Genomic DNA, 26581 nt, shown 5'->3' with positions numbered 1-26581 from the left:
GTGAGAAGACAAGGTGAAAAAAGAAAGTGAGAAAAGATAGTGAAAAAAAGTTGGAAAAGAAAGTGAGAAAAGAACGTGAGAAAAGAAAGCGAGGAAAGAAAGTGAGAAAAGAAAGCGAGAAAAGAAATTGAGAAAAGAAAGTCAGAAAAGAAAGTGAAGAAATGAGAGATAAAAGAAAGTGAGAAAAGAAAGGAAAAAGTAAGAAGACAAAGTGAGAAAACAAAGCGAGAAAACACAGTGAGAGAACAAAGTGAGAAATGAAAATGAGAAAAGAAAGTGAGAAAAGAAAGCGAGAAAAGAAAGTAAGAAAGGAAAGTGAGAAAAGAAGATGAGAAAAGAAAGTGAGAAAAGAAAGTAAAAAAAGGAAGGGAAAGTGAGAAGACAACGTGAGAAACGAAAGTGAGAACAGAAAGCGAGAAAAGAAAGTGAGAAAAGAAAGTGAGAAAAGAAAGCGAGAAAAGAAAGTGAGAAATGAAAGCGAAAAATGAAAGTGAGAAATGAAAGTGAGAAACTAATGTGAGAAAAGAAAGTGACAAAAAAGTGAAAGAGAGGAAGGAAAAGTGAGAAGACAAGGTGAAAAAAGAAAAGTGAGAAAAGAAAGTGAAAAAAAAGTTGGAAAAGAAAGTGAGAAAAGAACGTGACAAAAGAAAGTGAGAAAAGAAATTGAGAAAAGAAAGTGAGAAAAGAAAGCGAAAAAAGAAAGTGAGAAAAGAAAGTGAGAAATGAAAATGAGAAAAGAAAGTGAGAAAAGAAAGCGAGAAAAGAAAGCGAGAAAAGAAAGTGAGAAACGAAAACGAAAAGAAAGTGAAAAGAAAGTGAGAAAATAACGTGAGAAAAGAAAGTGAGAAAAGAAATTGAGAAAGGAAAGTGAGAAAAGAAAGTAAGAAAAGAAAGTGAGAAAAGAAAGTGAGAACAGAAAGTGAGAAAAGAAAGTGAGAAAAGAAAGTAAGAAAAGATAGTAAGAAAAGAAAGTGAAAACAAGAAAGGAAGGGAAAGTGAGAAGACAAAATGAGAAGAGAAAGTGGGAACAGAAAGCGAGAAAAGAAAGTGAGAAAAGAAATAAAGAAAAGAAAGCGAGAAAAGAAAGTGAGAAATGAAAGCGAAAAAAGAAAGTGAGAAAAGAAAGTGAGAAACTAATATGAGAAAAGAAAGTGACAAAAAAGTGAAAGAGAGGAAGGAAAAGTGAGAAGACAAGGTGAAAAAAGAAAGTGAGAAAAGGAAGTGAAAAAAAAGTTGGAAAAGAAAGTGAGAAAAGAACGTGAGAAAAGAAAGTGAGAAAAGAAAGTGAGAAAATAAAGCGAGAAAAGAAATTGAGAAAAGAAAGTGAGAAAAGAAAGCGAGAAAAGAAAGTGAGAAATGAAAGTGAGAAACTAATGTGAAAGAAAGTGACAAAAAAGTGAAAGAGAGGAAGGAAAAGTGAGAAGACAAGGTGAAAAAAGAAAAGTGAGAAAAGAAAGTGAAAAAAAAGTTGGAAAAGAAAGTGAGAACGTGAGAAAAGAAAGTGAGAAAAGAAATTGAGAAAAGAAAGTGAGAAAAGAAAGCGAAAAAAGAAAGTGAGAAAAGAAAGTGAGAAATGAAAATGAGAAAAGAAAGTGAGAAAAGAAAGCGAGAAAAGAAAGTGAGAAACGAAAACGAAAAGAAAGTGAAAAGAAAGTGAGAAAATAACGTGAGAAAAGAAAGTGAGAAAAGAAATTGAGAAAGGAAAGTGAGAAAAGAAAGTAAGAAAAGAAAGTGAGAAAAGAAAGTGAGAACAGAAAGTGAGAAAAGAAAGTGAGAAAAGAAAGTAAGAAAAGATAGCAAGAAAAGAAAGTGAAAACAAGAAAGGAAGGGAAAGTGAGAAGACAAAATGAGAAGAGAAAGTGGGAACAGAAAGCGAGAAAAGAAAGTGAGAAAAGAAATAAAGAAAAGAAAGCGAGAAAAGAAAGTGAGAAATGAAAGCGAAAAAAGAAAGTGAGAAAAGAAAGTGAGAAACTAATATGAGAAAAGAAAGTGACAAAAAAGTGAAAGAGAGGAAGGAAAAGTGAGAAGACAAGGTGAAAAAAGAAAGTGAGAAAAGAAAGTGAAAAAAAAGTTGGAAAAGAAAGTGAGAAAAGAACGTGAGAAAAGAAAGTGAGAAAAGAAAGTGAGAAAATAAAGCGAGAAAAGAAATTGAGAAAAGAAAGTGAGAAAAGAAAGCGAGAAAAGAAAGTGAGAAATGAAAGTGAGAAACTAATGTGAGAAAAGAAAGTGACAAAAAAGTGAAAGAGAGGAAGGAAAAGTGAGAGGACAAGGTGAAAAAAGAAAAGTGAGAAAAGAAAGTGAAAAAAAAGTTGGAAAAGAAAGTGAGAAGAACGTGAGAAAAGAAAGTGAGAAAAGAAATTGAGAAAAGAAAGTGAGAAAAGAAAGCGAAAAAAGAAAGTGAGAAAAGAAAGTGAGAAATGAAAATGAGAAAAGAAAGTGAGAAAAGAAAGCGAGAAAAGAAAGTGAGAAAAGAAAGTAAGAAAGGAAAGTGAGAAAAGAAGACGAGAAAAGAAAGTGAGAAACGAAAGTGAAAAAAAGGAAGGGAAAGTGAGAAGACAACGTGAGAAAAGAAAGTGAGAACAGAAAGCGAGAAAAAAAGTGAGAAAAGAAAGTGAGAAAAGAAAGTGAGAAAAGAAAGTAAGAAAGGAAAGTGAGAAAAGAAGACGAGAAAAGAAAGTGAGAAAAGAAAGTGAAAAAAAGGAAGGGAAAGTGAGAAGACAACGTGAGAAAAGAAAGTGAGAACAGAAAGCGAGAAAAAAAAGTGAGAAAAGAAAGTGAGAAAAGAAAGCGAGAAAAGAAAGTGAGAAATGAAAGTGAAAAAAAGGAAGGGAAAGTGAGAAGACAACGTGAGAAAAGAAAGTGAGAACAGAAAGCGAGAAAAAAAGTGAGAAAAGAAAGTGAGAAAAGAAAGCGAGAAAAGAAAGTGAGAAATGAAAGCGAAAAAAGAAAGTGAGAAAAGACAGTGAGAAACTAATGTGAGAAAAGACAGTGACAAAAAGTGAAAGAGAGGAAGGAAAAGCGAGAAGACAAGGTGAAAAAAGAAAGTGAGAAAAGAAAGTAGAAAAAAAAGTTGGAAAAGAAAGTGAGAAAAGAACGTGAGAAAAGAAAGTGAGAAAAGAAAGTGAGAAAAGAAAGCGAGAAAAGAAATTGAGAAAAGGAAGTGAGAAAAAAAATTGAGAAAAGAAAGTGAAAAAAGAAAGGAGGGAAAAGTGAGAAGACAAAGTGAGAAAACAAAGAGAGAAAAGAAAGTGAGAAAACAAAAGAAAGTGAGAAAAGAAAGTGAGAGAACAAAGTGAGAAAAGAAAGTGAGAAAAGAACGCGAGAAAAGAAAGTGAGAAAACAAAGTGAAAAAGGAAAGTGAGAAACAAATGTGAGAAAAGAAAGTGACAAAAAAGTGAAAAAAGAGGAACGAAAAGTGAGAAGACAAGGTGAGAAAAGAAAACGAGAAAAGAAAGTGAGAAAAAAAAGTGAACACAAAGTGAGAAAAGAAAGCGAGAAAAAAAATTGAGAAAAGAAAGTGAGAAAAGAAAGTGAGAAACGAAAGTGAGAAAAAAAAGCGAGAAAAGAAATTGAGAAAAGAAAGTGAGAAAAGAAAGCGAAAAAAGAAAGTGAGAAAAGAAAGTGAGAAAAGAAAGTGAGAAAAGAAAGTGAGAAACGAATGTGAGAAAAGAAAGTGATAAAGTGAAAAAAGAGAGGAAAAAAAAGTGAGAAGATAAGGTGAGAAAAGAAAGTGAGAAAAGAAAGTGAAAAGAAAGTGAGAAACGAAAGTGAGAAAAGAAAGCGAGAAAAGAAATTGAGAAAAGAAAGTGAGAAAAGAAAGCGAAAAAAGAAAGTGAGAAATGAAAGCGAAAAAAGAAAGTGAGAAACTAATGTGAGAAAAGACAGTGACAAAAAAGTGAAAGAGAGGAAGGAAAAGTGAGAAGACAAGGTGAAAAAAGAAAGTGAGAAAAGAAAGTGAAAAAAAAGTTGGAAAAGAAAGTGAGAAAAGAACGTGAGAAAAGAAAGTGAGAAAACAAAGCGAGAAAAGAAATTGAGAAAAGAAAGTGAGAAAAGAAAGCGAAAAAAGAAAGTGAGAAAAGAAAGTGAGAGAACAAAGTGAGAAAAGAAAGTGAGAAAAGAAAGTGAGAAAAGATAGTAAGAAAAGAAAGTGAAAAAAAGAAAAGAAGGGAAAGTGAGAAGACAAAGTGAGAAGAGAAAGTGAGAAAAGAAAATGAGAAAAGAAAGTGACAAAAGAAAGCGAGAAAAGAAAGTGAGAAAAGAAAGTGAGAAAAGAAAGTGAGAAATGAAAGCGAAAAAAAGATAGTGAGAAAAAAAAGTGAGAAAAGAAAGTGAGAAACGAATGTGAGAAAAGAAAGTGACAAAAAAGTGAAAAAAGAGGAACGAAAAGTGAGAAGACAAGGTGAGAAAAAAAACGAGAAAAGAAAGTGAGAAAAAAAAGTGAACACAAAGTGAGAAAAGAAAGCGAGAAAAAAAAATTGAGAAAAGAAAGTGAGAAAAGAAAGTGAGAAACGAAAGTGAGAAAAAAAAGCGAGAAAAGAAATTGAGAAAAGAAAGTGAGAAAAGAAAGCGAAAAAAGAAAGTGAGAAAAGAAAGTGAGAAAAGAAAGTGAGAAAAAAAAGTGAGAAACGAATGTGAGAAAAGAAAGTGATAAAGTGAAAAAAGAGAGGAAAAAAAAGTGAGAAGATAAGGTGAGAAAAGAAAGTGAGAAAAGAAAGTGAAAAGAAAGTGAGAAACGAAAGTGAGAAAAGAAAGCGAGAAAAGAAATTGAGAAAAGAAAGTGAGAAAAGAAAGCGAAAAAAGAAAGTGAGAAATGAAAGCGAAAAAAGAAAGTGAGAACTAATGTGAGAAAAGACAGTGACAAAAAAGTGAAAGAGAGGAAGGAAAAGTGAGAAGACAAGGTGAAAAAAGAAAGTGAGAAAAGAAAGTGAAAAAAAAGTTGGAAAAGAAAGTGAGAAAAGAACGTGAGAAAAGAAAGTGAGAAAACAAAGCGAGAAAAGAAATTGAGAAAAGAAAGTGAGAAAAGAAAGCGAAAAAAGAAAGTGAGAAAAGAAAGTGAGAGAACAAAGTGAGAAAAGAAAGTGAGAAAAGAACGCGAGAAAAGAAAGTGAGAAAAGAAAGTGAGAAAGAAAAGTGAGAAACAAATGTGAGAAAAGAAAGTGACAAAAAAGTGAAAAAAGAGGAAGGAAAAGTGAGAAGACAAGGTGAGAAAAGAAAACGAGAAAAGAAAGTGAGAAAAGAAAGTGAACACAAAGTGAGAAAAGAAAGCGAGAAAAAAAATTGAGAAAAGAAACTGAGAAAAGAAAGTGAGAAACGAAAGTGAGAAAAGAAAGCGAAAAAAGAAAGTGAGAAAAGAAAGTGAGAAAAGAAAGTGAGAAAAGAAAGTGAGAAACGAATGTGAGAAAAGAAAGTGATAAAGTGAAAAAAGAGAGGAAAAAAAAGTGAGAAGATAGGGTGAAAAAAGAAAGTGAGAAAAGAAAGTGAAAAGAAAGTGAGAAAAGAAAGCGAGAGAAAAAATTGAGAAAAGAAAGTGAGAAAAGAAAGTGACAAAAGAAAGTGAGAAACGAAAGTGAGAAAAGAAAGCGAGAAAAAAATTGAGAAAAGAAAGTGAAAAAAGAAAGGAAGGAAAAGTGAGAAGACAAAGTGAGAAAACAAAGAGAGAAAGGAAAATGAGAAAACAAAAGAAAGTGAGAAGAAAACGACGAGAAGAAAGTGAAGAAAAGAGAATGAGGAAAAAAGTGAAGAAATGAAAGAGAAAAGGAAGTGAGAAAAGTGAGAAAAGAAAGGAAAAAAACTGAGAAGACAGTGAGAAAAGTGAGAGAACAAAGTGAGAAATGAAAATGAGAAAAGAAAGTGAGAAAAAAAAGCGAGAAAAGAAAGTGAGAAAGGAAAACGAAAAGAAAGTGAAAAAAGTGAGAAAAGAAAGTGAGAAAATAACGTGAGCAAAGCAAGTGAGAAAAGAAAGTGAGAAAGGAAAGTGAGAAAAGAAAGTGAGAATAGAAAGTGAGAAAAGAAAGTGAGAAAAGAAAGTGAGAAAAGAAAGTGAGAAAAGAAAGTGAGAAAAGATAGTAAGAAAAGAAAGTGAAAACAAGAAAGGAAGCGAAAGTGAGAAGACAAAATGAGAAGAGAAAGTGAGAACAGAAAGCGAGAAAAGAAAATGAGAAAACAAAGTTGGAAAAGAAAGTGAGAAAGGAAAGTCAGAAAAGAAAGTGAGAAAAGAAAGCGAGAAAAGAAAGTGAGAAAAGAAAGCGAAAAAAGAAAGTGAAAAAAGAAAGTGAGAAAAGAAAGTGAGAAAAGAAAGTGAGAAAAGAAAGTGAGAAAAGAATGTGAGAGAAAAGTAACAAAGTGAAAAAAGAGAGGAAGAAAAAGTGAGAAGACAAGGTGAGAAAAGAAAGTGAGAAAAGAAAGTGGAAAGAAAGTGAGAAAAGAAAGCGAGAAAAGAAATTGAGAAAAGAAAGTGAGAAAAGAAAGTGACAAAAGAAAGTGAGAAACGAAAGTGAGAAAAGAAAGTGAGAAAAAAAATTGAGAAAAGAAAGTGAAAAAAGAAAGGAGGGAAAAATGAGAAGACAAAGTGAGAAAACAAAGAGAGAAAAGAAAGTGAGAAAACAAAAGAAAGTGAGAAGAAAACGACGAAAAGAAAGTGAAGAAAAGAGAATGAGTAAAAAAGTGAAGAAATGAAAGAGAAAAGGAAGTGAGAAAAGTGAGAAAAGAAAGGAAAAAAACTGAGAAGACAGTGAGAAAACAAAGCGAGAAAACACAGTGAGAAAACAAAGTGAGAAAAGTGAGAGAACAAAGTGAGAAATGAAAATGAGAAAAGAAAGTGAGAAAAAAAGCGAGAAAAGAAAGTGAGAAACGAAAACGAAAAGAAAGTGAAAAAAGTGAGAAAAGAAAGTGAGAAAATAACGTGAGAAAAGCAAGTGAGAAAAGAAAGTGAGAAAGGAAAGTGAGAAAAGAAAGTGAGAAAAGAAAGTGAAAAGAAAGTGAGAAAAGAAAGCGAGAGAAAAAATTGAGAAAAGAAAGTGAGAAAAGAAAGTGACAAAAGAAAGTGAGAAACGAAAGTGAGAAAAGAAAGTGAGAAAAAAAATTGAGAAAAGAAAGTGAAAAAAGAAAGGAAGGAAAAGTGAGAAGACAAAGTGAGAAAACAAAGAGAGAAAGGAAAATGAGAAAACAAAAGAAAGTGAGAAGAAAACGACGAAAAGAAAGTGAAGAAAAGAGAATGAGGAAAAAAGTGAAGAAATGAAAGAGAAAAGGAAGTGAGAAAAGTGAGAAAAGAAAGGAAAAAAACTGAGAAGACAGTGAGAAAACAAAGCGAGAAAACACAGTGAGAAAACAAAGTGAGAAAAGTGAGAGAACAAAGTGAGAAATGAAAATGAGAAAAGAAAGTGAGAAAAAAAAGCGAGAAAAGAAAGTGAGAAACGAAAACGAAAAGAAAGTGAAAAAAGTGAGAAAAGAAAGTGAGAAAATAACGTGAGAAAAGCAAGTGAGAAAAGAAAGTGAGAACAGAAAGCGAGAAAAGAAAATGAGAAAACAAAGTTGGAAAAGAAAGTGAGAAAGGAAAGTCAGAAAAGAAAGTGAGAAAAGAAAGCGAGAAAAGAAAGTGAGAAAAGAAAGCGAAAAAAGAAAGTGAAAAAAGAAAGTGAGAAAAGAAAGTGAGAAAAGAAAGTGAGAAAAGAAAGTGAGAAAAGAATGTGAGAGAAAAGTAACAAAGTGAAAAAAGAGAGGAAGAAAAAGTGAGAAGACAAGGTGAGAAAAGAAAGTGAGAAAAGAAAGTGGAAAGAAAGTGAGAAAAGAAAGCGAGAAAAGAAATTGAGAAAAGAAAGTGAGAAAAGAAAGTGACAAAAGAAAGTGAGAAACGAAAGTGAGAAAAGAAAGTGAGAAAAAAAATTGAGAAAAGAAAGTGAAAAAAGAAAGGAGGGAAAAGTGAGAAGACAAAGTGAGAAAACAAAGAGAGAAAAGAAAGTGAGAAAACAAAAGAAAGTGAGAAGAAAACGACGAAAAGAAAGTGAAGAAAAGAGAATGAGTAAAAAAGTGAAGAAATGAAAGAGAAAAGGAAGTGAGAAAAGTGAGAAAAGAAAGGAAAAAAACTGAGAAGACAGTGAGAAAACAAAGCGAGAAAACACAGTGAGAAAACAAAGTGAGTAAAGTGAGAGAACAAAGTGAGAAATGAAAATGAGAAAAGAAAGTGAGAAAAAAAGCGAGAAAAGAAAGTGAGAAACGAAAACGAAAAGAAAGTGAAAAAAGTGAGAAAAGAAAGTGAGAAAATAACGTGAGAAAAGCAAGTGAGAAAAGAAAGTGAGAAAGGAAAGTGAGAAAAGAAAGTGAGAAAAGAAAGTGAAAAGAAAGTGAGAAAAGAAAGCGAGAGAAAAAATTGAGAAAAGAAAGTGAGAAAAGAAAGTGACAAAAGAAAGTGAGAAACGAAAGTGAGAAAAGAAAGTGAGAAAAAAAATTGAGAAAAGAAAGTGAAAAAAGAAAGGAAGGAAAAGTGAGAAGACAAAGTGAGAAAACAAAGAGAGAAAGGAAAATGAGAAAACAAAAGAAAGTGAGAAGAAAACGACGAAAAGAAAGTGAAGAAAAGAGAATGAGGAAAAAAGTGAAGAAATGAAAGAGAAAAGGAAGTGAGGAAGTGAGAAAAGTGAGAAAAGTGAGAAAAGGAAGTGAGAAAAGTGAGGAAGTGAGAGGAAGTGAGAGAAGTGAGAAAAGTGAGAAAAGTGAGAAAAGTGAGAAAAGTGAGAGAAGTGAGAAAAGTGAGAACAAAGTGAGAAATGAAAATGAGAAAAGAAAGTGAGAAAAAAAAGCGAGAAAAGAAAGTGAGAAACGAAAACGAAAAGAAAGTGAAAAAAGTGAGAAAAGAAAGTGAGAAAATAACGTGAGAAAAGCAAGTGAGAAAAGAAAGTGAGAACAGAAAGCGAGAAAAGAAAATGAGAAAACAAAGTTGGAAAAGAAAGTGAGAAAGGAAAGTCAGAAAAGAAAGTGAGAAAAGAAAGCGAGAAAAGAAAGTGAGAAAAGAAAGCGAAAAAAGAAAGTGAAAAAAGAAAGTGAGAAAAGAAAGTGAGAAAAGAAAGTGAGAAAAGAAAGTGAGAAAAGAATGTGAGAGAAAAGTAACAAAGTGAAAAAAGAGAGGAAGAAAAAGTGAGAAGACAAGGTGAGAAAAGAAAGTGAGAAAAGAAAGTGGAAAGAAAGTGAGAAAAGAAAGCGAGAAAAGAAATTGAGAAAAGAAAGTGAGAAAAGAAAGTGACAAAAGAAAGTGAGAAACGAAAGTGAGAAAAGAAAGTGAGAACAGAAAGCGAGAAAAGAAAGTGAGAAAAGAAAGTGAGAAAAGAAAGCGAGAAAAGAAAGTGAGAAATGAAAGCGAAAAATGAAAGTCAGAAATGAAAGTGAGAAACTAATGTGAGAAAAGAAAGTGACAAAAAGTGAAAGAGAGGAAGGAAAAGTGAGAAGACAAGGTGAAAAAAGAAAAGTGAGAAAAGAAAGTGAAAAAAAGTTGGAAAAGAAAGTGAGAAAAGAACGTGACAAAAGAAAGTGAGAAAAGAAATTGAGAAAAGAAAGTGAGAAAAGAAAGCGAAAAAAGAAAGTGAGAAAAAAAAGTGAGAAATGAAAATGAGAAAAGAAAGTGAGAAAAGAAAGTAAAAAAAGGAAGGGAAAGTGAGAAGACAACGTGAGAAACGAAAGTGAGAACAGAAAGCGAGAAAAGAAAGTGAGAAAAGAAAGTGAGAAAAGAAAGCGAGAAAAGAAAGTGAGAAATGAAAGCGAAAAATGAAAGTGAGAAATGAAAATGAGAAAAGAAAGTGAGAAAAGAAAGTAAAAAAAGGAAGGGAAAGTGAGAAGACAACGTGAGAAACGAAAGTGAGAACAGAAAGCGAGAAAAGAAAGTGAGAAAAGAAAGTGAGAAAAGAAAGTGAGAAAAGAAAGTGAAAAGAAAGTGAGAAAAGAAAGCGAGAAAAAATTGAGAAAAGAAAGTGAGAAAAGAAAGTGAGAAACGAAAGTGAGAAAAGAAAGTGAGAAAAAAAAAATTGAGAAAAGAAAGTGAAAAAAGAAAGGAAGGAAAAGTGAGAAGACAAAGTGAGAAAACAAAGAGAGAAAGGAAAATGAGAAAACAAAAGAAAGTGAGAAGAAAACGACGAAAAGAAAGTGAAGAAAAGAGAATGAGGAAAAAAGTGAAGAAATGAAAGAGAAAAGGAAGTGAGAAAAGTGAGAAAAGAAAGGAAAAAAACTGAGAAGACAGTGAGAAAACAAAGCGAGAAAACACAGTGAGAAAACAAAGTGAGAAAAGTGAGAGAACAAAGTGAGAAATGAAAATGAGAAAAGAAAGTGAGAAAAAAAAGCGAGAAAAGAAAGTGAGAAACGAAAACGAAAAGAAAGTGAAAAAAGTGAGAAAAGAAAGTGAGAAAATAACGTGAGAAAAGCAAGTGAGAAAAGAAAGTGAGAACAGAAAGCGAGAAAAGAAAATGAGAAAACAAAGTTGGAAAAGAAAGTGAGAAAGGAAAGTCAGAAAAGAAAGTGAGAAAAGAAAGCGAGAAAAGAAAGTGAGAAAAGAAAGCGAAAAAAGAAAGTGAAAAAAGAAAGTGAGAAAAGAAAGTGAGAAAAGAAAGTGAGAAAAGAAAGTGAGAAAAGAATGTGAGAGAAAAGTAACAAAGTGAAAAAAGAGAGGAAGAAAAAGTGAGAAGACAAGGTGAGAAAAGAAAGTGAGAAAAGAAAGTGAGAAAAGAAAGTGGAAAGAAAGTGAGAAAAGAAAGCGAGAAAAGAAATTGAGAAAAGAAAGTGAGAAAAGAAAGTGACAAAAGAAAGTGAGAAACGAAAGTGAGAAAAGAAAGTGAGAAAAAAAATTGAGAAAAGAAAGTGAAAAAAGAAAGGAGGGAAAAGTGAGAAGACAAAGTGAGAAAACAAAGAGAGAAAAGAAAGTGAGAAAACAAAAGAAAGTGAGAAGAAAACGACGAAAAGAAAGTGAAGAAAAGAGAATGAGTAAAAAAGTGAAGAAATGAAAGAGAAAAGGAAGTGAGAAAAGTGAGAAAAGAAAGGAAAAAAACTGAGAAGACAGTGAGAAAACAAAGCGAGAAATTGAGAAATGAAAATGAGAAAAGAAAGTGAGAAAAAAAAGCGAGAAAAGAAAGTGAGAAACGAAAACGAAAAGAAACTGAAAGAAGTGAGAAAAGAAAGTGAGAAAAGAAAGTGAGAAAGGAAAGTGAGACAAGAAAGTGAGAAAAGAAAGTGAGAAAAGTAAGTGAGAAAAGAAAGTCAGAAAAGAAAGTGAGAAAAGATAGTAAGAAAAGAAAGTGAAAACAAGAAAGGAAGGGAAAGTGAGAAGACAAAATGAGAAGAGAAAGTGAGAACAGAAAGCGAGAAAAGAAAATGAGAAAAGAAAGTTGGAAAAGAAAGTGAGAAAGGAAAGTGAGAAAAGAAAGTGAGAAAAGAAAGCGAGAAAAGAAAGTGAGAAAAGAAAGCGAAAAAAGAAAGTGAGAAAAGAAAGTGAGAAAAGAAAGTGAGAAAAGAAAGTGAGAAAAGAATGTGAGAAAAAAGTGACAAAGTGAAAAAAGAGGAAGAAAAAGTAAGAAGACAAGGTGAGAAAAGAAAGTGAGAAAAGAAAGTGAAAAGAAAGTGAGAAAAGAAAGCGAGAAAAGAAATTGAGAAAAGAAAGCGAAAAAAGAAAGTGACAAAAGAAAGTGAGAAACGAAAATGAGAAAAGAAGGTGAGAAAAGAAATTGAGAAAAGAAAGTGAGAAAAAAGTGAAAAAAAGTGAAAAAAGAGAGGAAGGAAAAGTGAGAAGACAAAGTGAGAAAACAAAGAGAGAAAAGAAAGTGAGAAAACAAAATGAGAAAAGAAAGTGAGAAGAAAACGACGAAAAGAAAATGAAGAAAAGAGAATGAGGAAAAAACTGAAATGAAAGAGAAAAGGAAGTAAGAAAAGTGAGAAAAGAAAGGAAAAAACTGAGAAGACAGAGTGAGAAAACAAAGCGAGAAAACACAGTGAGAAAACAAAGTGAGAAAACAAAGTGAGAGAACAAAGTGAGAAAAGAAAGTGAGAAAAGAACGTGAGAAAAGAAAGTGAGAAAAGAAAGTGAGAGAGGAAAATGAGAAAACAAAGTGGGAAAAGAAAGTGAGAAAAGAAAGTGAGAAAAGAAAGTGAGAAAAGATAGTAAGAAAAGAAAGTGAAAAAAAGAAAAGAAGGGAAAGTGAGAAGAGAAAGTGAGAAAAGAAAATGAGAAAAGAAAGTGACAAAAGAAAGCGAGAAAAGAAAGTGAGAAAAGAAAGTGAGAAAAGAAAGTGAGAAATGAAAGCGAAAAAAAGATAGTGAGAAAAAAAAAGTGAGAAAAGAAAGTGAGAAACGAATGTGAGAAAAGAAAGTGAGAAAAGAAAGTGAGAAAAGATAGTAAGAAAAGAAAGTGAAAAAAAGAAAAGAAGGGAAAGTGAGAAGAGAAAGTGAGAAAAGAAAATGAGAAAAGAAAGTGAGAAAAGAAAGTGAGAAAAGAAAGCGAAAAAATAAAGTGAGAAAAGAAAGTGACAAAAAAGTGAAAAAAGAGAGGAAGGAAAAGTGAAAAGACAAGGTGAGAAAAGAAAGTGAGAAAAGAAAGTGAACACAAAGTGAGAAAAGAAAGCGAGAAAAAAAATTGAGAAAAGAAAGTGAGAAAAGAAAGTGAGAAACGAAAGTGAGAAAAGAAAGTGAGAAAACAAAGTGAGAGAACAAAGTGAGAAAAGAAAGTGAGAAAAGAACGCGAGAAAAGAAAGTGAGAAAAGAAAGTGAGAAAGGAAAGTGAGAAACGAATGTGAGAAAAGAAAGTGACAAAAAAGTGAAAAAAGAGAGGAAGGAAAAGTGAGAAGACAAGGTGAGAAAAGAAAGTGAGAAAAGAAAGTGAGAAAAGAAAGTGAACACAAAGTGAGAAAAAAAGCGAGAAAAAAATTGAGAAAAGAAAGTGAGAAAAGAAAGTGAGAAACGAAAGTGAGATAAGAAAGTGAGAAAACAAAGTGAGAGAACAAAGTGAGAAAAGAAAGTGAGAAAAGAACGCGAGAAAAGAAAGTGAGAAAAGAAAGTGAGAAAGGAAAGTGAGAAAAGAAAGTGAGAAAAGAAAGTGAGAAAAGATAGTAAGAAAAGAAAGTGAAAAAAAGAAAGGAAGGGAAAGTGAGAAGACAAAGTGAGAAGAGAAAGTGAGAAGAGAAAGCGAGAAAAGAAAATGAGAAAAGAAAGTGACAAAAGAAAGCGAGAAAAGAAAGTGAGAAAAGAAAGTGAGAAAAGAAAGTGAGAAATGAAAGCGAAAAAAAGATAGTGAGAAAAGAAAGTGAGAAAAGAAAGTGAGAAACGAATGTGAGAAAAGAAAGTGACAAAAAAGTGAAAGAGAGGAAGGAAAAGTGAGAAGACAAGGTGAGAAAAGAAAGTGAGAAAAGATAGTGAGAAGAGATAGTGAGAAAAGAAAGTGAAAAAAAGAAAGGAAGGGAAAGTGAGAAGACAAAGTGAGAAAAGAAAGTGAGAAAAGAAAGCGAGAAGAGAAAGTGAGAAAAGAAAGTGAGAAAAGAAAGTGAGAAAAGAAAGTGAGAACTGAAAGCGAGAAGAGAAAGTGAGAAAAGAAAGTGAGAAAAGAAAGCGGGAAACGAATGTGAGAAAAGAAAGTGACAAAAAAGTGAAAAAAGACAGGAAGGAAAAACGAGAAGACAAGGTGAGAAAAGAAAGTGAACACAGTGATAAAAGAAAGCGAGAAAAAAAATTGAGACAAGAAAGTGAGAAACGAAAGTGAGAAAAGAAAGTGAGAAAAGAAATTGAGAAAAGAAAGTGAAAAGAGAAAGGAAGGAAAAGTGAGAAGACAAAGTGAGAAAAGAAAGTGAGAAAAGAAAGTGAAAAAGAAAGTGAGAAAAGAAAGCAAGAAAAGAAAGTGAGAAAAGGAAGTGAGAAAAGAAAGTGAGAAAAGAAAGTGAGAAAAGAAAGTGAGAAAAGAAAGTGAGAAAAGAAATTGAGAAAAGAAAGTGAAAAAAGGAAAGGAAGGAAAACTGAGAAGACAAAGTGAGAAAAGAAAGTCAAAAAAGAAAGTGAGAAATGAAAGCGAGAAAAGAAAGTGAGAAAAGGAAGTGAGAAAAAAAGTGAGGGTACCCGGCACGGATTCGAACCCTCGCCCCTCAGAATAGCAGTCCTCCATCTTACCAACTGCACTATAACGACTACAAACCACCGTTTCTCACAATTGCTTATATCGTATCAATAACATATTTCAGATTGAGAGCATTTGAGATCACACAAAAATCAAAAAGTAAAGCGTGAAAAACTTAGTTGAAATCTAAGAGTGTTCTAGAATAGCGCAGAATCTGTAAAGCTAAAACTTTGCAGAAAAACACACGTTTACAATAAGAACTTCAAATTTAGTTCGAGAGAATTCAAGAAACACGTAGTACCCAGGACAGTAAATCCTCCCTCTGGGCGAGCATACTTTTAAGCCCACTTAGCCTCGTGGTAACTGCACCTGGCTAACAGTCTTTTGTCCCGGGTTCGAGTCTCACCCATCTACTTTGAGCCTTTTAGGTCATTGACCTCTCTCGATATGTTCGCTTAAACATGCTACTCAATGCGGCTCTTAAACATGCGCTTCGAGAGGCCCCTTAAACATGCAAAAATTTTGTCCCACTTTAGAGCTCACGCGTTTAATATATAGGATTCATCGCTCACAACAGCTTTTGTTTTAGCAACCCACCTAATTTCCTATTGAGAGCAATTTCAATCACTCGAAAAATTCATAAAACCAAGCGTGAAAAAGCCACTCGAGAAATGAAATCGAAAGAATATTCTAGAAAGAAGTCAAGACAAGAGAGTGCAGAATAAAAAAAATTTAACGCTTTTAATTATATAATTACTTTCGAGAATAAAATAAGTTTTTAGCTGCTTCAATTCTGAATGAGAGCCATTTCGATAATCAAAAATCAAGCGACGGGCGAGAAGCCAAGAGTGAACGGGTCACTTCAAAAGCCAAATAGCTCAAGAAACAATGGAAAGAATGTTCGAGAATAAAAACGTTCGAGCAAATATTTTGCATTATAACTTGCGAGAGCATTATATAACGACCACAGATTTTCCCTCAAGAACTTCCAATGGCAAGAAAAAGTACGGACGTCAGGAATAATTAGGGGACTGACCAGGGAACTCTTTCTTGAAGTTGACTAGACCCAGGTCATTGGGTATACTGTCAAAGGCACAGCTGCCCACCACCCACACACCCTCTCGCCTCGCCACTTCACTCCACTCCGCCTCTATTGACTCCAGGTACTGACAAACACACGCTTACAGTTCAACACTCAAAAATAATAGATTTTCCATGAGATAAAATTGATGTTGAAAGCCTGAGTCTAATTGATAAAGCCTGAGTCTAATTGATGTTGAAAACTATCTAGCTATCCAAATCAGGCATTTGAAGTATGTGGTTTAGCTGGATATTTAATCGGCCTATCCAAATAAACAAAACAAGGTGCTATCTCAAAGCACAACCTTTTTCGCTAAATCCTTAGGAAAACAGCTAAAAAAACTGCTCTGCAGAACCAACAAATATTCAGAGCAAAGTTCAATTGGACAAAGCAATTGAAACAACAGAATTGGCTGCAAATTTTATCAGTGGACAAGAGCTGAACCTAGGAAAAACTTTTGAGTCGTCAAAGATATTTTCCATTGATTTTCCCAATACAGAGAAATTGAACGGCCAGCCTCACGAAAATTTTAATTAAACGTCGCATACTGGCAAGATCAATCCTCAAATTGTCAAAGTAAACATAGTAGAGAATTTTCGTCTAAATTGAAGTAACCAAGTTGCGATGGAAATTCTGAAGCGCAAGTGCCAGCAGTTCAATTGGAGTTCTCCTCATACCGCAAACTTGTTGATCGACCCGGTTATCATCTTTTGATTCCCATAGATTGAAAAATAATGGCGAAGAGTATGCTGGAAGGTATGTTGAAATTGCCACTCATAATTCGGACATCAAAATAGAGTGTTTGATTGTTTTCCTATTGCTGAATTCTGTATCGAAGAACAGTAATTGCTGTAGAATAAAATTTTATGTTTCGTTGTAACCAGTTATTTCTGTTTTTCTTACCTTATTACTCTGATTTTTCTTCAACAGAAATTTCATAGCTCGAGAACAATTCAGTCGTAAAGAAAAAGCTACATGACACTTGAAACTATTTTAGAGTTTTAATCAGTACCATTTTCATCTTACTTAATCAAACTGAAGAAATTTTGACACCGAATGCAATAATTTTGTACTCACTAATGGTTCTCCACTGATGTCCATGTAATGAGTCTTTGCTTCAATGGCCGCCTTGACTACTTGCTCACCGAAGAAACGGAACTAAAAAATGAATCAAACATTTCAAATGGTTAACCTGTTGCACTTAACATGTAGCCTCGTTCAGAAAACCATTTTCTGCCATTCTGCTATTTGCATGCCTTTATCGCCATAAATTTATCTATCACCTCATTTATCAACGTGGCACAAATAATCTGCATCAGGCAAAGCAACTTCAATTACTTTGTTGCAGCGATTACAAATATGAAACATTGGACGGCGCTAGACCGGTTATTCACTCTCTTCTAGAACTTATGACAAACTTTCTCCAGTTCTGAGGCACACAAAATGAGACAGAACGCTTTGATCTCAGAGACAAACAGTTTCGTTTTTAATAAGTTTAAGGGAATAAAATACCGAACAAAATTTATGTAGCACGCTCTATTAAAATAGAGTGAAAATCAAACAACCTGATTTTCCAATTAAATTTTCATTAAAAAATCCTTCAAGTGAAAGTGGATTATAGAAATCAAGTTTATGTGACCTCTATTCCTCTATTGAATTTCAGGGACTTTAAATTCTTTATTTCAACTTGAAAAGATGGCGCAGGTGAGTCTGCATGTGGCACGGGAACTTAAAATATAGTCCACGAAAAAAGCTATGATCTCAGCCATTGTTGCAAAAACTGCAACCAGGAAAAAACTTGATGCTCCAAACCCGATGCCCGATTGAAAATCTTATTGGTCTGAGTTTCTCATAATTAAAGTTTGTCATTGTTTTCAACGCTTTACTACTTGCTTGTTGTTATTGACTGCAATCAAATCTTACGAAAGTCGTCTTTTCCATTTTTCTAAATACTTTTTCCGCTCAAACTCAAGTTTTAAAAGCATTTCGAATTTTTAAACTTTGCTACGGAAGTTTTGCTCCGTTGAAGTTTGTAGATAGTTCCAGTTTAAAAAGACTGAATCTCGAAAAATTTGAATCATATCCCGTGTTTTTTGAACATAAGGGGTAAACAGTTTTATTTTGATCCATGTTGCTTGATACCAACGTCAAAGTCAAACAATTCTACCAAAAAAAAGAAAATAGAAAACACTCAAAATTGGCAAAACGTGAAAACCTGGCATTCCAACCTTAAATTACTACTCTTCTGTCAACTTCAGTTATTTCACTAATACCCTCAGATGTCTTTGACTTTTTTAAGCTCAAACGAGACCAAGACAAAATTATTCCAGAAATGACATTTCAACATTATATTTTTTCAAATAAAATTTCAGGACTCACTTTTTGCTGTAAAAAGGCTGCACAAAATTTGTAGGCTAGCAGAAAAATAGCTTGTGATATAAGAAGGGAAAGGTAAGACTTTACGTTTTATAAATTTCTCTTTTTGAATTTGAATTCCAACACTTAATTACCTTTTTTAAAGAAACAATCTTTCTAGAATGCGTAGAAAAGTTTCCGATTTCGGCTAAAGAAAAAAATCGGCATGCAATATAATGGTCCTCTATATGTGGAGAAAAAGTGAGTCCGGAATTGAATTTTTGTGTAAAGATCTCGATTGCAGGCCAAAAATACTAAACCTCAGAATAGTTTATATCAAACAATTGAACGACGAACTTGAAAAATAGTTAAAAACTTAAATTCGCCAATGTGAAAACAAACCCCTGTTCATAATTTTATAAGGGCTGTGACCAAATTCCACCTGATCTATGCCAGCTTTCCGCCACTGCTTCGCTTTTTATTTCAGTCATGTCTCAGAAAAACGAAGCCAAAAAGCCAATTAAAACAGTGGATTCAAATTTAAAACCTCTATAGATTCCAATATTTTTTTTGTACGACAGCCAGTCAGACCTGTCACTCTCAAAACTCAAAGACAAGGCAATAAAAAACGCAGCCGGCAAAGTAATCAACGGCAGCAAACCCTGTTCATAACTTTATAAGGGCTATGGCCAAATACCACCTGATCTATGCCAGCTTTCCGCCACTGCTTCGCTTCTTATTTCAGTCATGTCTTGGAAAAACGAAGCCAAAAAGCCAATTAAAACAGTGGATTCAAATTTAAAACTTTTATAGATTCCATTATTTTTATTTTAGGACAGTCAGTCAGACCTGTCACTCTCAAAACTCAAAGACAAGGCAATAAAAAACGAAGCCGGCAGATTGCCCAAAAAGTCGACATAATATAATACAACAAGGATGCTCGTTAAGGTGCGTTTGCGCATGATGTTCCGACCCGATATCATCTAGATATCATCTAGACTTAATTGTCAACCTAATGAAAAGATAATTAAAAATGGATGTTTGAGTTTTAAAAAATCGTTACAAAACCGGGTCTAATTGAATAGCACAATACCATGCCTCATTACAGCGCTTACAAGATCTGCCGATAAAAAGACTACGAGAAAAAAAAACAAAGACCAAAATAAGCAATAACAAAAACTTATCAGCGAATGTGCCATAAGAAGAGAAAAAGAAACACAAATATTGACCACTCACATAATTGTATGAAAACGCATATTGTCCAGCCTATGAGACCAGTCAGCATTTTACGACTACATGAAGAATTAAATAGCAAAAACAGCAAATTCAAAATTTTTGGTTAAAATTTTTCTAATCTCATCTAAATTTTTAGCAGCAACGGGGTTCTTCTTTTTTTTTAACAAAATGACTTCAAAAAATCAAAAAAAAATGAACAAATATAACAAAAATCCGGAAATTTTCGAGAAAACCCGTTATATCAAAAACGTTAAATTCATTGGCTTTCAACGGAAGATAAAAACCAGCAAAATTACGTCTCAAAGAGAAGGCATTGATGTTTGTAAATCAAGTCATCAAAAAAACATCACAATAAGTCTTATGATTATGAAAACAACAAACATATGCAAAAACCAAAAATTCAGGATAATAGTGCAAAAAGAAAGTGCCGAAGTCATTTAAACCACAAGCGTTCTCTGATAAGTTTATCTGTGATCTATTGGACGTCTTCTATAATTCGACGGGAACTATCAATAATAGGATAAGGTTATAAAATTTCAAAGTGAACCTGAACAAAAAAATCCACATTTTTCTTCGAAATTATGAAAACTCGAGGCATCGAAGTCGTAAAACCATTAGTTAGCAGTCAGAACCGCTTGATAGATTATTTTAATTGCAATTAAAAGGACGGGGGTCCTGTCATCACTGAGACTGACTTACAGTTCATGAAAATAAGTTTGCCAATGGTTAGTGTCCAAAAAAGACTTTTTTTTAATGTCTTAACAGCCAATAAATTCTATAGCTCTCAACGGAAGTCAAAAAGTATGGCAAGTTATGCCTCAAAAGGAGATAAGGCGTTTGTCAATCCTATGTCATCAGTAGGACATTCCAGTAGGTCTTACGAAAACAACAACAAACGCAGGCGAAAGCCAAAAATTCCGCAGAAAAGTGCAAGAAAGTGAAGAAGCCATTTAAACCTCTAATTTTTCTCTGAAAAAATTATCTATGACCATTTGAACGCCTTCTCTAAGCCACTGAGAACTATCAATATTAGGATAATGTGATAAAATTTCAAAGTAAACCAACATTACAAAAAACTATCCAAAAATTTAAAAAAATATGAAAACTGGTGGCATCGAAGTCATAAAACCAATAGTTAGAACGAAAAAGTACTAGCCAGATTCATTTTAGTTGCAGTAGAAATAATTGAGGTCTTGTCATTACTGAGATTGACTTAAAGTTCACGAAAATTAATTTAAGATTGGATAAAGTCCAAAAAAATTCTTAAGAAAATATTTTTAAAGTCTTAACAGCCATTAAAGTCAAGAGCTTTCCAAGGAAGTAGAAAAAATACCTTACTTCATGTCTCGATGGGACGAAATGGATGTTTGTCATCAACAAGTTATCAATAAGACATCACAATAAGTCCTATGATTATGAAAACAACAACAAACAATGGTAAAAACCAAAAAATGCAGAAATTTGAGGAAGTGTCGATGCCATTTAAACCATATTATCTATGAAAGTTTATCTATGATCCTTTGGACGTCTTTTTTAAGCCAACGGGAACTGCCAATACAAAGATAATGAGATAAGACTTCAAAAGGAAACAAAAATACAAAAAAAATACATTTTTTTTTGAAATTACGAAAACTCGTGTTATCGAAGTCATAAAACCAATAGTGAGCAGATAAAATTGCTTACCAGATTCATTTTAGTTGAAGTTAAAAGGAAGAGGGTCCTGTCATTACTGAGACTTACTTACTGTTCATGAAAATTAGTTTTAAAATCGGTTAAGCAAAAAAAAATTGAAAAATTATTTTTTAAGTTTTGACAGCCCTTAGCTGTCCACTCACAGCGCTATATAGGTTTACCTAATGCACATAGGAAATCCGATTGAACTTTAAGTTGGCAATTCTATGCAATAGGACTCCCAAAATTTAGTAAAACCTCAAAAGGAAAATCAGAACTTCATTAAAAATTTCGAAAACTCAGAGTCGAAGACAAAAAACATGAGCGATGCCTTGAAAACGAATCTTTTTTCATTGGGTATTATTCAACTGTAAATGAGTCACTAAGGAACCTCGATATGAAAATGACAAATCTCTAAGTGACTAAAAAAACAATAATAAATAGGAAAAATTTTCTAAAAAAAACACCTCTCAAATTGAAATGGAGTTTTTTATGGTAAACTTCCTCACGAGACCAGAACTAGCCTTTTCATCGGTCTGCTGGTAACACAAAATTGCTTCCTTTTGTAGCATGAAATGTAATTTCGAAATAATATTTCTATAGAAAACCCTTAATTTGAACAAAAATTACGCTAAATTGAACAAAATCATGCTAAAAGTGAACAAAATATCACATGTTCACACAAAACTTTAAACCTCGAAAATTCCTCGAATAAAAAAAGGGAATTTAAAAAACTCTTTTTATTTTCGAATTCTGCACTGGACGAGCTTTTTTATGATACCACTCACATTTCTCTACGATGAATATATCGATCGGCCAAAATTGTCTGAAGAAAAAAAGCCCATTTGAGTATATAGTTCCCCCCCCCCCACAAGTGGGGTCGGAACAATAAACACAGATTAAAAAATTGTTCCCGCAACGATGTAAAAAAATAAAATGGGCGTCATTCGAAGAACTAAATCGATCAACCAGAACTACCGCAGCTTTGAGGCTATAAAGACGAGTAAAAATCGTTAGTATTTTGGGAAACAAACGGTGTCACAGAGATACACTATTAACCGTCCAGTATGGAAATATACACCATTAGAAGATATGCTTGTTTGCAATGCTTTTACAAGTTTTAGTGGAAAAAATAAAGACAGTGGAAAAACATCGAAAACCCCAAGTGATCAAAATAGATTAATTCCATTCGGAAATCAAAACACAATGTAAAAGATATTTTCACATTTTAAAAATGCACACTTTAAAACTGCTGGCCTTTTTAATCCCTTTACTGCTTCCTTGTGGCAAAAATCATTACTAAAAATTCGGCTTCTAACTGACTTCAAAAACCATCAAAATATTTTTCACAAAAAAACGGGCACGAATAGAATCTAAAATATATAAAACACAATTATTATTGTAAAAAAACACAATCAAACCAATAATGGCTTGAATTAAAATGAAACTGATTACAATTTTATCTTTATCATATTACATTAATAAATCTGATGGTTGTTGCAGTCTCAAGCACCAATGGTTTGAACGTTTTAAACAAGGGAAGCTATCAGAACTTCTTTAGAAAACAGGTGGCAACCCATTAGGACGCAGTAGTTTGTCTCAAAACAGTTAATATTAGACTGATGACAACATGAACATAGCTTTGAAACTATGAGCAGAACATTGACTTTACTTACTGGAAATTCGTTTCGATGTACTTTTCAATACAAGTGAGTGCACTGCGGGTTAAGGCTCATTAAAACTTAGCCAAGGGCATGTAGAATAACGCAGCCAGCTTTCTTTCAAATTACAGCAATGATTTTTTCTTAGAGCAACCTTTTTTTTCTAAAACAAACCAGTACTTATGGGACGCCATTCCAGCATCAATAGTGTGAAGAGATTGAGGCTAGAACAGATATCCTGTTGTTTTGACAGAGACTTAAAAATCATTTTGACTGCTCTTCAATAAGAATTGAATGTGTGACAGCAAATGAGCAACTAACGGGTCCAACGCAATTGAGCACCACTTTGGCTGTTTTGCACATTTTCACAAGCGATTCATGATCACTGACATCTGCCTCCACTAACTGCACCTGTGACACTGATGACTCATACACTATAATAAAGAACAACGGATCCGAAGAAACCTGAACGAAGAACGTTTCAACACTTGCATTGAAAAAGTGCACATAAATTCGAACACATTAGCGCGTTAACATATTAAGCTCTTTTGTTTTTATGTTTTTGAAGATTCCATTTTCCCTTTCAAAACTCTTCACTGCAATTGACCTTGGACAAATGGCTGCAAAAGTGAATTAACTGATGTGTGCTTGAAGAGGCATAATAAGCAAAACTAGACAGCTTAACGTTGAATAAATTTTAAGAGCCAAACTAAATCTGTTTATTAATTCACAGTAACAAATTCCATCTCATGCTGTACAATTAAATGAAAAAATAGGCACTTATCCCAATGAGTATTTGGGAAGTCGACTTCACTAAGGAGCTTCAAATGATTTTAAAAGAGCTTATCATAATCAAAACAGTCAAGCAGAAAATTTTCATCACAAAAAGACAGATGACTACAATAATTGCTCCAATTTTGTTCGGATATTAATAAAGCAGAAATGTTAATACACAAAGATACGATCGGGCCAAGCAGTTGAAATTGTCGCTGCTAAATTGTAGAAAATTAGTCGCCAACTTTTTTTAAAACTAACTATACACTAGAAAATCTTCATTACAAAAGTAAAAACCCAAATAGCATTACAAAAAGTGGTCAATTAAGAGAAAGCCCCTCCCCTAAAAGGGTAGTCGGTCAACTCGGGGGCAGCAAGTCAACTCCTATGTGTATTTATAAATTCTGACAGTAGTCAAAAATTGAAGCATCAGATGCAAAGGATAAAGAAAATAAAGCACCAGAATTATGAACAAGATAGATATGGTAATTAGCAATTAAAGTATAATATGCAGTGATTTTGAATCAAGATTAGAAAAAATATCAAGCATTTAGCATAACAGCCTCCCTTCCTCTACAATGGTTCCTATTGACGCTTCTACTGCAGGGCGCCTGCGCATGGAGCGCGCGCCACGGAGGCAGAGTATGGAGCTACGTAAAAGAGCGAAACTTAGTTTTGTCCTTATGTACGTGATCACGTCCGAATATGAATCTTCTTTCTTATCGCTGATCCTAGAAGCCAATCTCTGTATGGCTTTTGATGCTGATGGACCAGCTCCTCCTGTACACGAGAAGATTAACGGACAGAAGGTGGCTTTCTCGACGTCGATTATCCTCTGTTCGTATTTCAGCTTCTTGATGGACTCGTGATATTTGTAGGAATCCGGTATGCTTCTTGGGCAACTCTTCGCATACGGATTAAACACTTTCACATCAAAGAACGTTCTGCTGAAGCGTGAATCGAATAAACCATTAGCTTTGATATCTAGTCGAGCGTCGTCATCAATAGTAGTAGTTCTATTTGCGAAGGTTTCCCCTTGCAAAGACTGAAGACAGGGCTCTACTTCGACATCATCGCAGACCTCATTGAGCAGGTTGGCAAAAGAGTCACGGATGTCATTGTGTCTTATGTGCGTATAGCCACCTTTTGGACAATGAAGAGCATGGGCTACATTAAAATTTTCTCCACATGCGCATCTTGATGGCAATTTTACGGGATCCCATCCATATCTAAGAGCAATTCCATCTCTAAACTCTCCCTTGGTTAAATCAAAATGATATCTTTTCAATGGAAGTGCATCTAGCCAGCATGATGCTCCTTTTTCCATAGCCAAATCTAGAGAATATGCCTCTTTATCATTGATGAGATCTTTGATTGCCAACTTTTTCGCTATAGCTTGTTCCTGTTTTTCTTTTCTGATTTTCTGAAGTATTTTCTCCTGATAAAACTCTGCATCTATAGCGTTTTGATTCTGTAACGGCTCACAAACCCGAATAGATCTTTCATATTCGTTTGCCCTGTCTTCAGGAAGAAGAATGTTCAGCCCACCCTCTTTAAGAGGAAGAGAGAAAACCTTCCGGTATCTGTCACTGTAAGAGGGATGATTCAACATTGAAGGTATAAGATTTTTATCAATTATTTTTTCGGCTTCCCTCAGCAGACTGTCCGCGTTTGGAGTAGTCCTAGCAATAAAAGTCAACTTGTGTTGCAATCCGTTCGTAAATGATTTGTACACATTCTGAGGGGACACCTTACTATGTTTAGCGAGTTTCTCAAGCATGTTAGAGTAGTTCACTGACTTTTCTTTCAGAAAATCGTTACAACTTTCATCAGAACCAATAACTGAACCTAGGACTCGATGACCTTCAATAACATCAACATCTAATCCCGAAAAAACTTTGTTCGCCTTCTGAATAAACTCAGGTTTTGTAATAAGATGACATTTGATCACATTATAACCGAATGCACTGCCATGTTCATAGAGCTTATCTAGCACGAATCGCAGTGATTCAAGACTACCGGCCACATTACCGTCATCTGCGTACCATTTATGAGTCAAATTTTGATCTTCGAGCATGTCGATGAGAGGAAGTATAGCAACTCCGTACATTGCCATGGCTATTGGATCACCTTGTGTTGTTCCTTCTTGAGACTTGATTACTCTTTTATCAATGAAGAGGTCTGATGGGGTCTTATACGAGTTTCTGATTGCTGTATATGTATAAATTGAGGGACAAAGCTTTCTGATGTTTTTTAGAGCCAGATCTCTATTCAAGCTATTAAACGCGTTGCTGGCATCAATCAGTAGGATACCTTCAGTACGATCTTCAAGAAAGCGCTGCCGGAGTGCATGGATAGCATGTTCGATGCCACTCTTTTGTCCAAGGCACATCTGTACGTTTCCCTCAAGTAATTGGAGATCTCGTTTAACGCACTTTACTATACTCCTGCCTATAATTCGTCTTATGACCTCGCCAATGCCAATTGGTCGAACCCCAGGGCATTTATCTAGTGCAATCAGACGGCAAGCGTTATAAGAATTCAAGAAATTTAATTATTCGGTGGCAATTCTGATTGCAAGTTTGGACACTGTTTTGCAAAGATCGATTGAGGAGGATTTGTATGATGTCAAAAGTCGTCTCCACTCGCTAGCATCAAGACCAGATGGGCCATGGCTGCCATTTGTTTTCATTGCGGCGCGTTTTATTTCAGAGACATTTATTTTTTCAAAAATAGAGGGATGGAACGGCAAATCCCGATTTTTCAGGTCAGTTACTACGTACTTAAGATCAGATTTCTGACTGCATGGATGCTTTTCTTGTAGAAGATCGAGTACGGTGCAGTTTTTTCCTTTGATAGTCACTTTATCGGATGTTGATAGCACACCGCCCTTTGCATCGTCTGAAAGACATCGTAAAGCATTCGATATCTTACCGGACTCCATTTAATTGTCAAAGGCTTTAAATTCATCCACTTCTCGTTTTCTATTTAATTTCCTTAAGCGTTCCTGAAGTGCCTTGGCCTCAACAAAAAGGTCGTCGAATTTGCATCTGATCCACAGATCGAGCCTTCTAGATAAGGTTTTTGTTATTGAAGCATCATTTTCACTTTTGGATCTTGCGAGAAGTAAATGCGGCATTATCATTGTGCAAATCATAGCACATTCAGTCTGAGGCCCATCTTCAAGCGTTCTGGTGAGAATGATGTTCATTACATCTGCAATTTTGAAGCCTACTTTATTTTTGCTAATGGTAAAGAAGATTGGTTTCCAATGAACTATTTCGTTGTATATTTTCCTTAGTGTTTCTATTTGTTCGTCTTTAAAATTTTTCCAAAAGTCGCATGGTTCCGGGGGTGTCTCGATTGAGGGTCTTGGATCATGTTCTTGAGGGTCAATTTTTGCAGAATGACTGCAGTGTTTGCAAATGAAGTTTGGATGGTGATCGTTTTTAGTTGACAGACCACTGCATTTGATATGCATATATGTACCGCAACCGTAGCACCAAACTCCACCTCCTCGGAGGTGAATAGAACACTTAGAGCAATGGGTTTGAGTATCTGACATTGTCAGAGGGAGGCTGTTTACCGAGTGTAGATTATTGATAAAGATGAATATAACTATGCATAAAATTCATTGCAAAAGGATATCACATTATGTAGATACAACGTAAACAAATGGTTACCGTAGAAAGAGAAATGAATACCATCTCGACAAAAAGCAGATCTGCTGAAGAAAAA

The 26581-nt window shown here is 34.0% G+C and overlaps 2 protein-coding genes across 3 annotated transcripts in view; both read right to left on the bottom strand.

Annotated features, from left to right (window-relative positions):
- The window catches only part of LOC142334604 (saccharopine dehydrogenase-like oxidoreductase), an 81172-nt gene that overhangs the window by 51396 nt on the left and 3195 nt on the right, over positions 1-26581 (bottom strand). Inside the window, exons 2-4 of the mRNA XM_075382768.1 lie at positions 22391-22503; positions 16224-16304; positions 15102-15231 (exon numbers count right to left, since the gene is read on the bottom strand). Of these exons, the coding sequence (XP_075238883.1) occupies positions 15102-15231; positions 16224-16304; positions 22391-22503 (324 nt within the window). The remainder of the gene's footprint in view (positions 1-15101; positions 15232-16223; positions 16305-22390; positions 22504-26581) is intronic.
- Positions 1-26581, bottom strand: part of LOC142334606 (delta(3,5)-Delta(2,4)-dienoyl-CoA isomerase, mitochondrial-like) — a 440398-nt gene that overhangs the window by 412961 nt on the left and 856 nt on the right. The gene's annotated exons all lie outside the window — the stretch shown is intronic.

Source organism: Convolutriloba macropyga, chromosome 2 (genome assembly GCF_964194025.1).
Source record: "Convolutriloba macropyga chromosome 2, txConMacr16.3, whole genome shotgun sequence".
Classification (NCBI taxonomy): Eukaryota; Metazoa; Xenacoelomorpha; order Acoela; family Convolutidae; genus Convolutriloba; species Convolutriloba macropyga.
The sequence above is the reverse complement of the archived record's forward strand: the minus strand, read 5'-3'. Positions and strand labels throughout refer to the sequence as shown.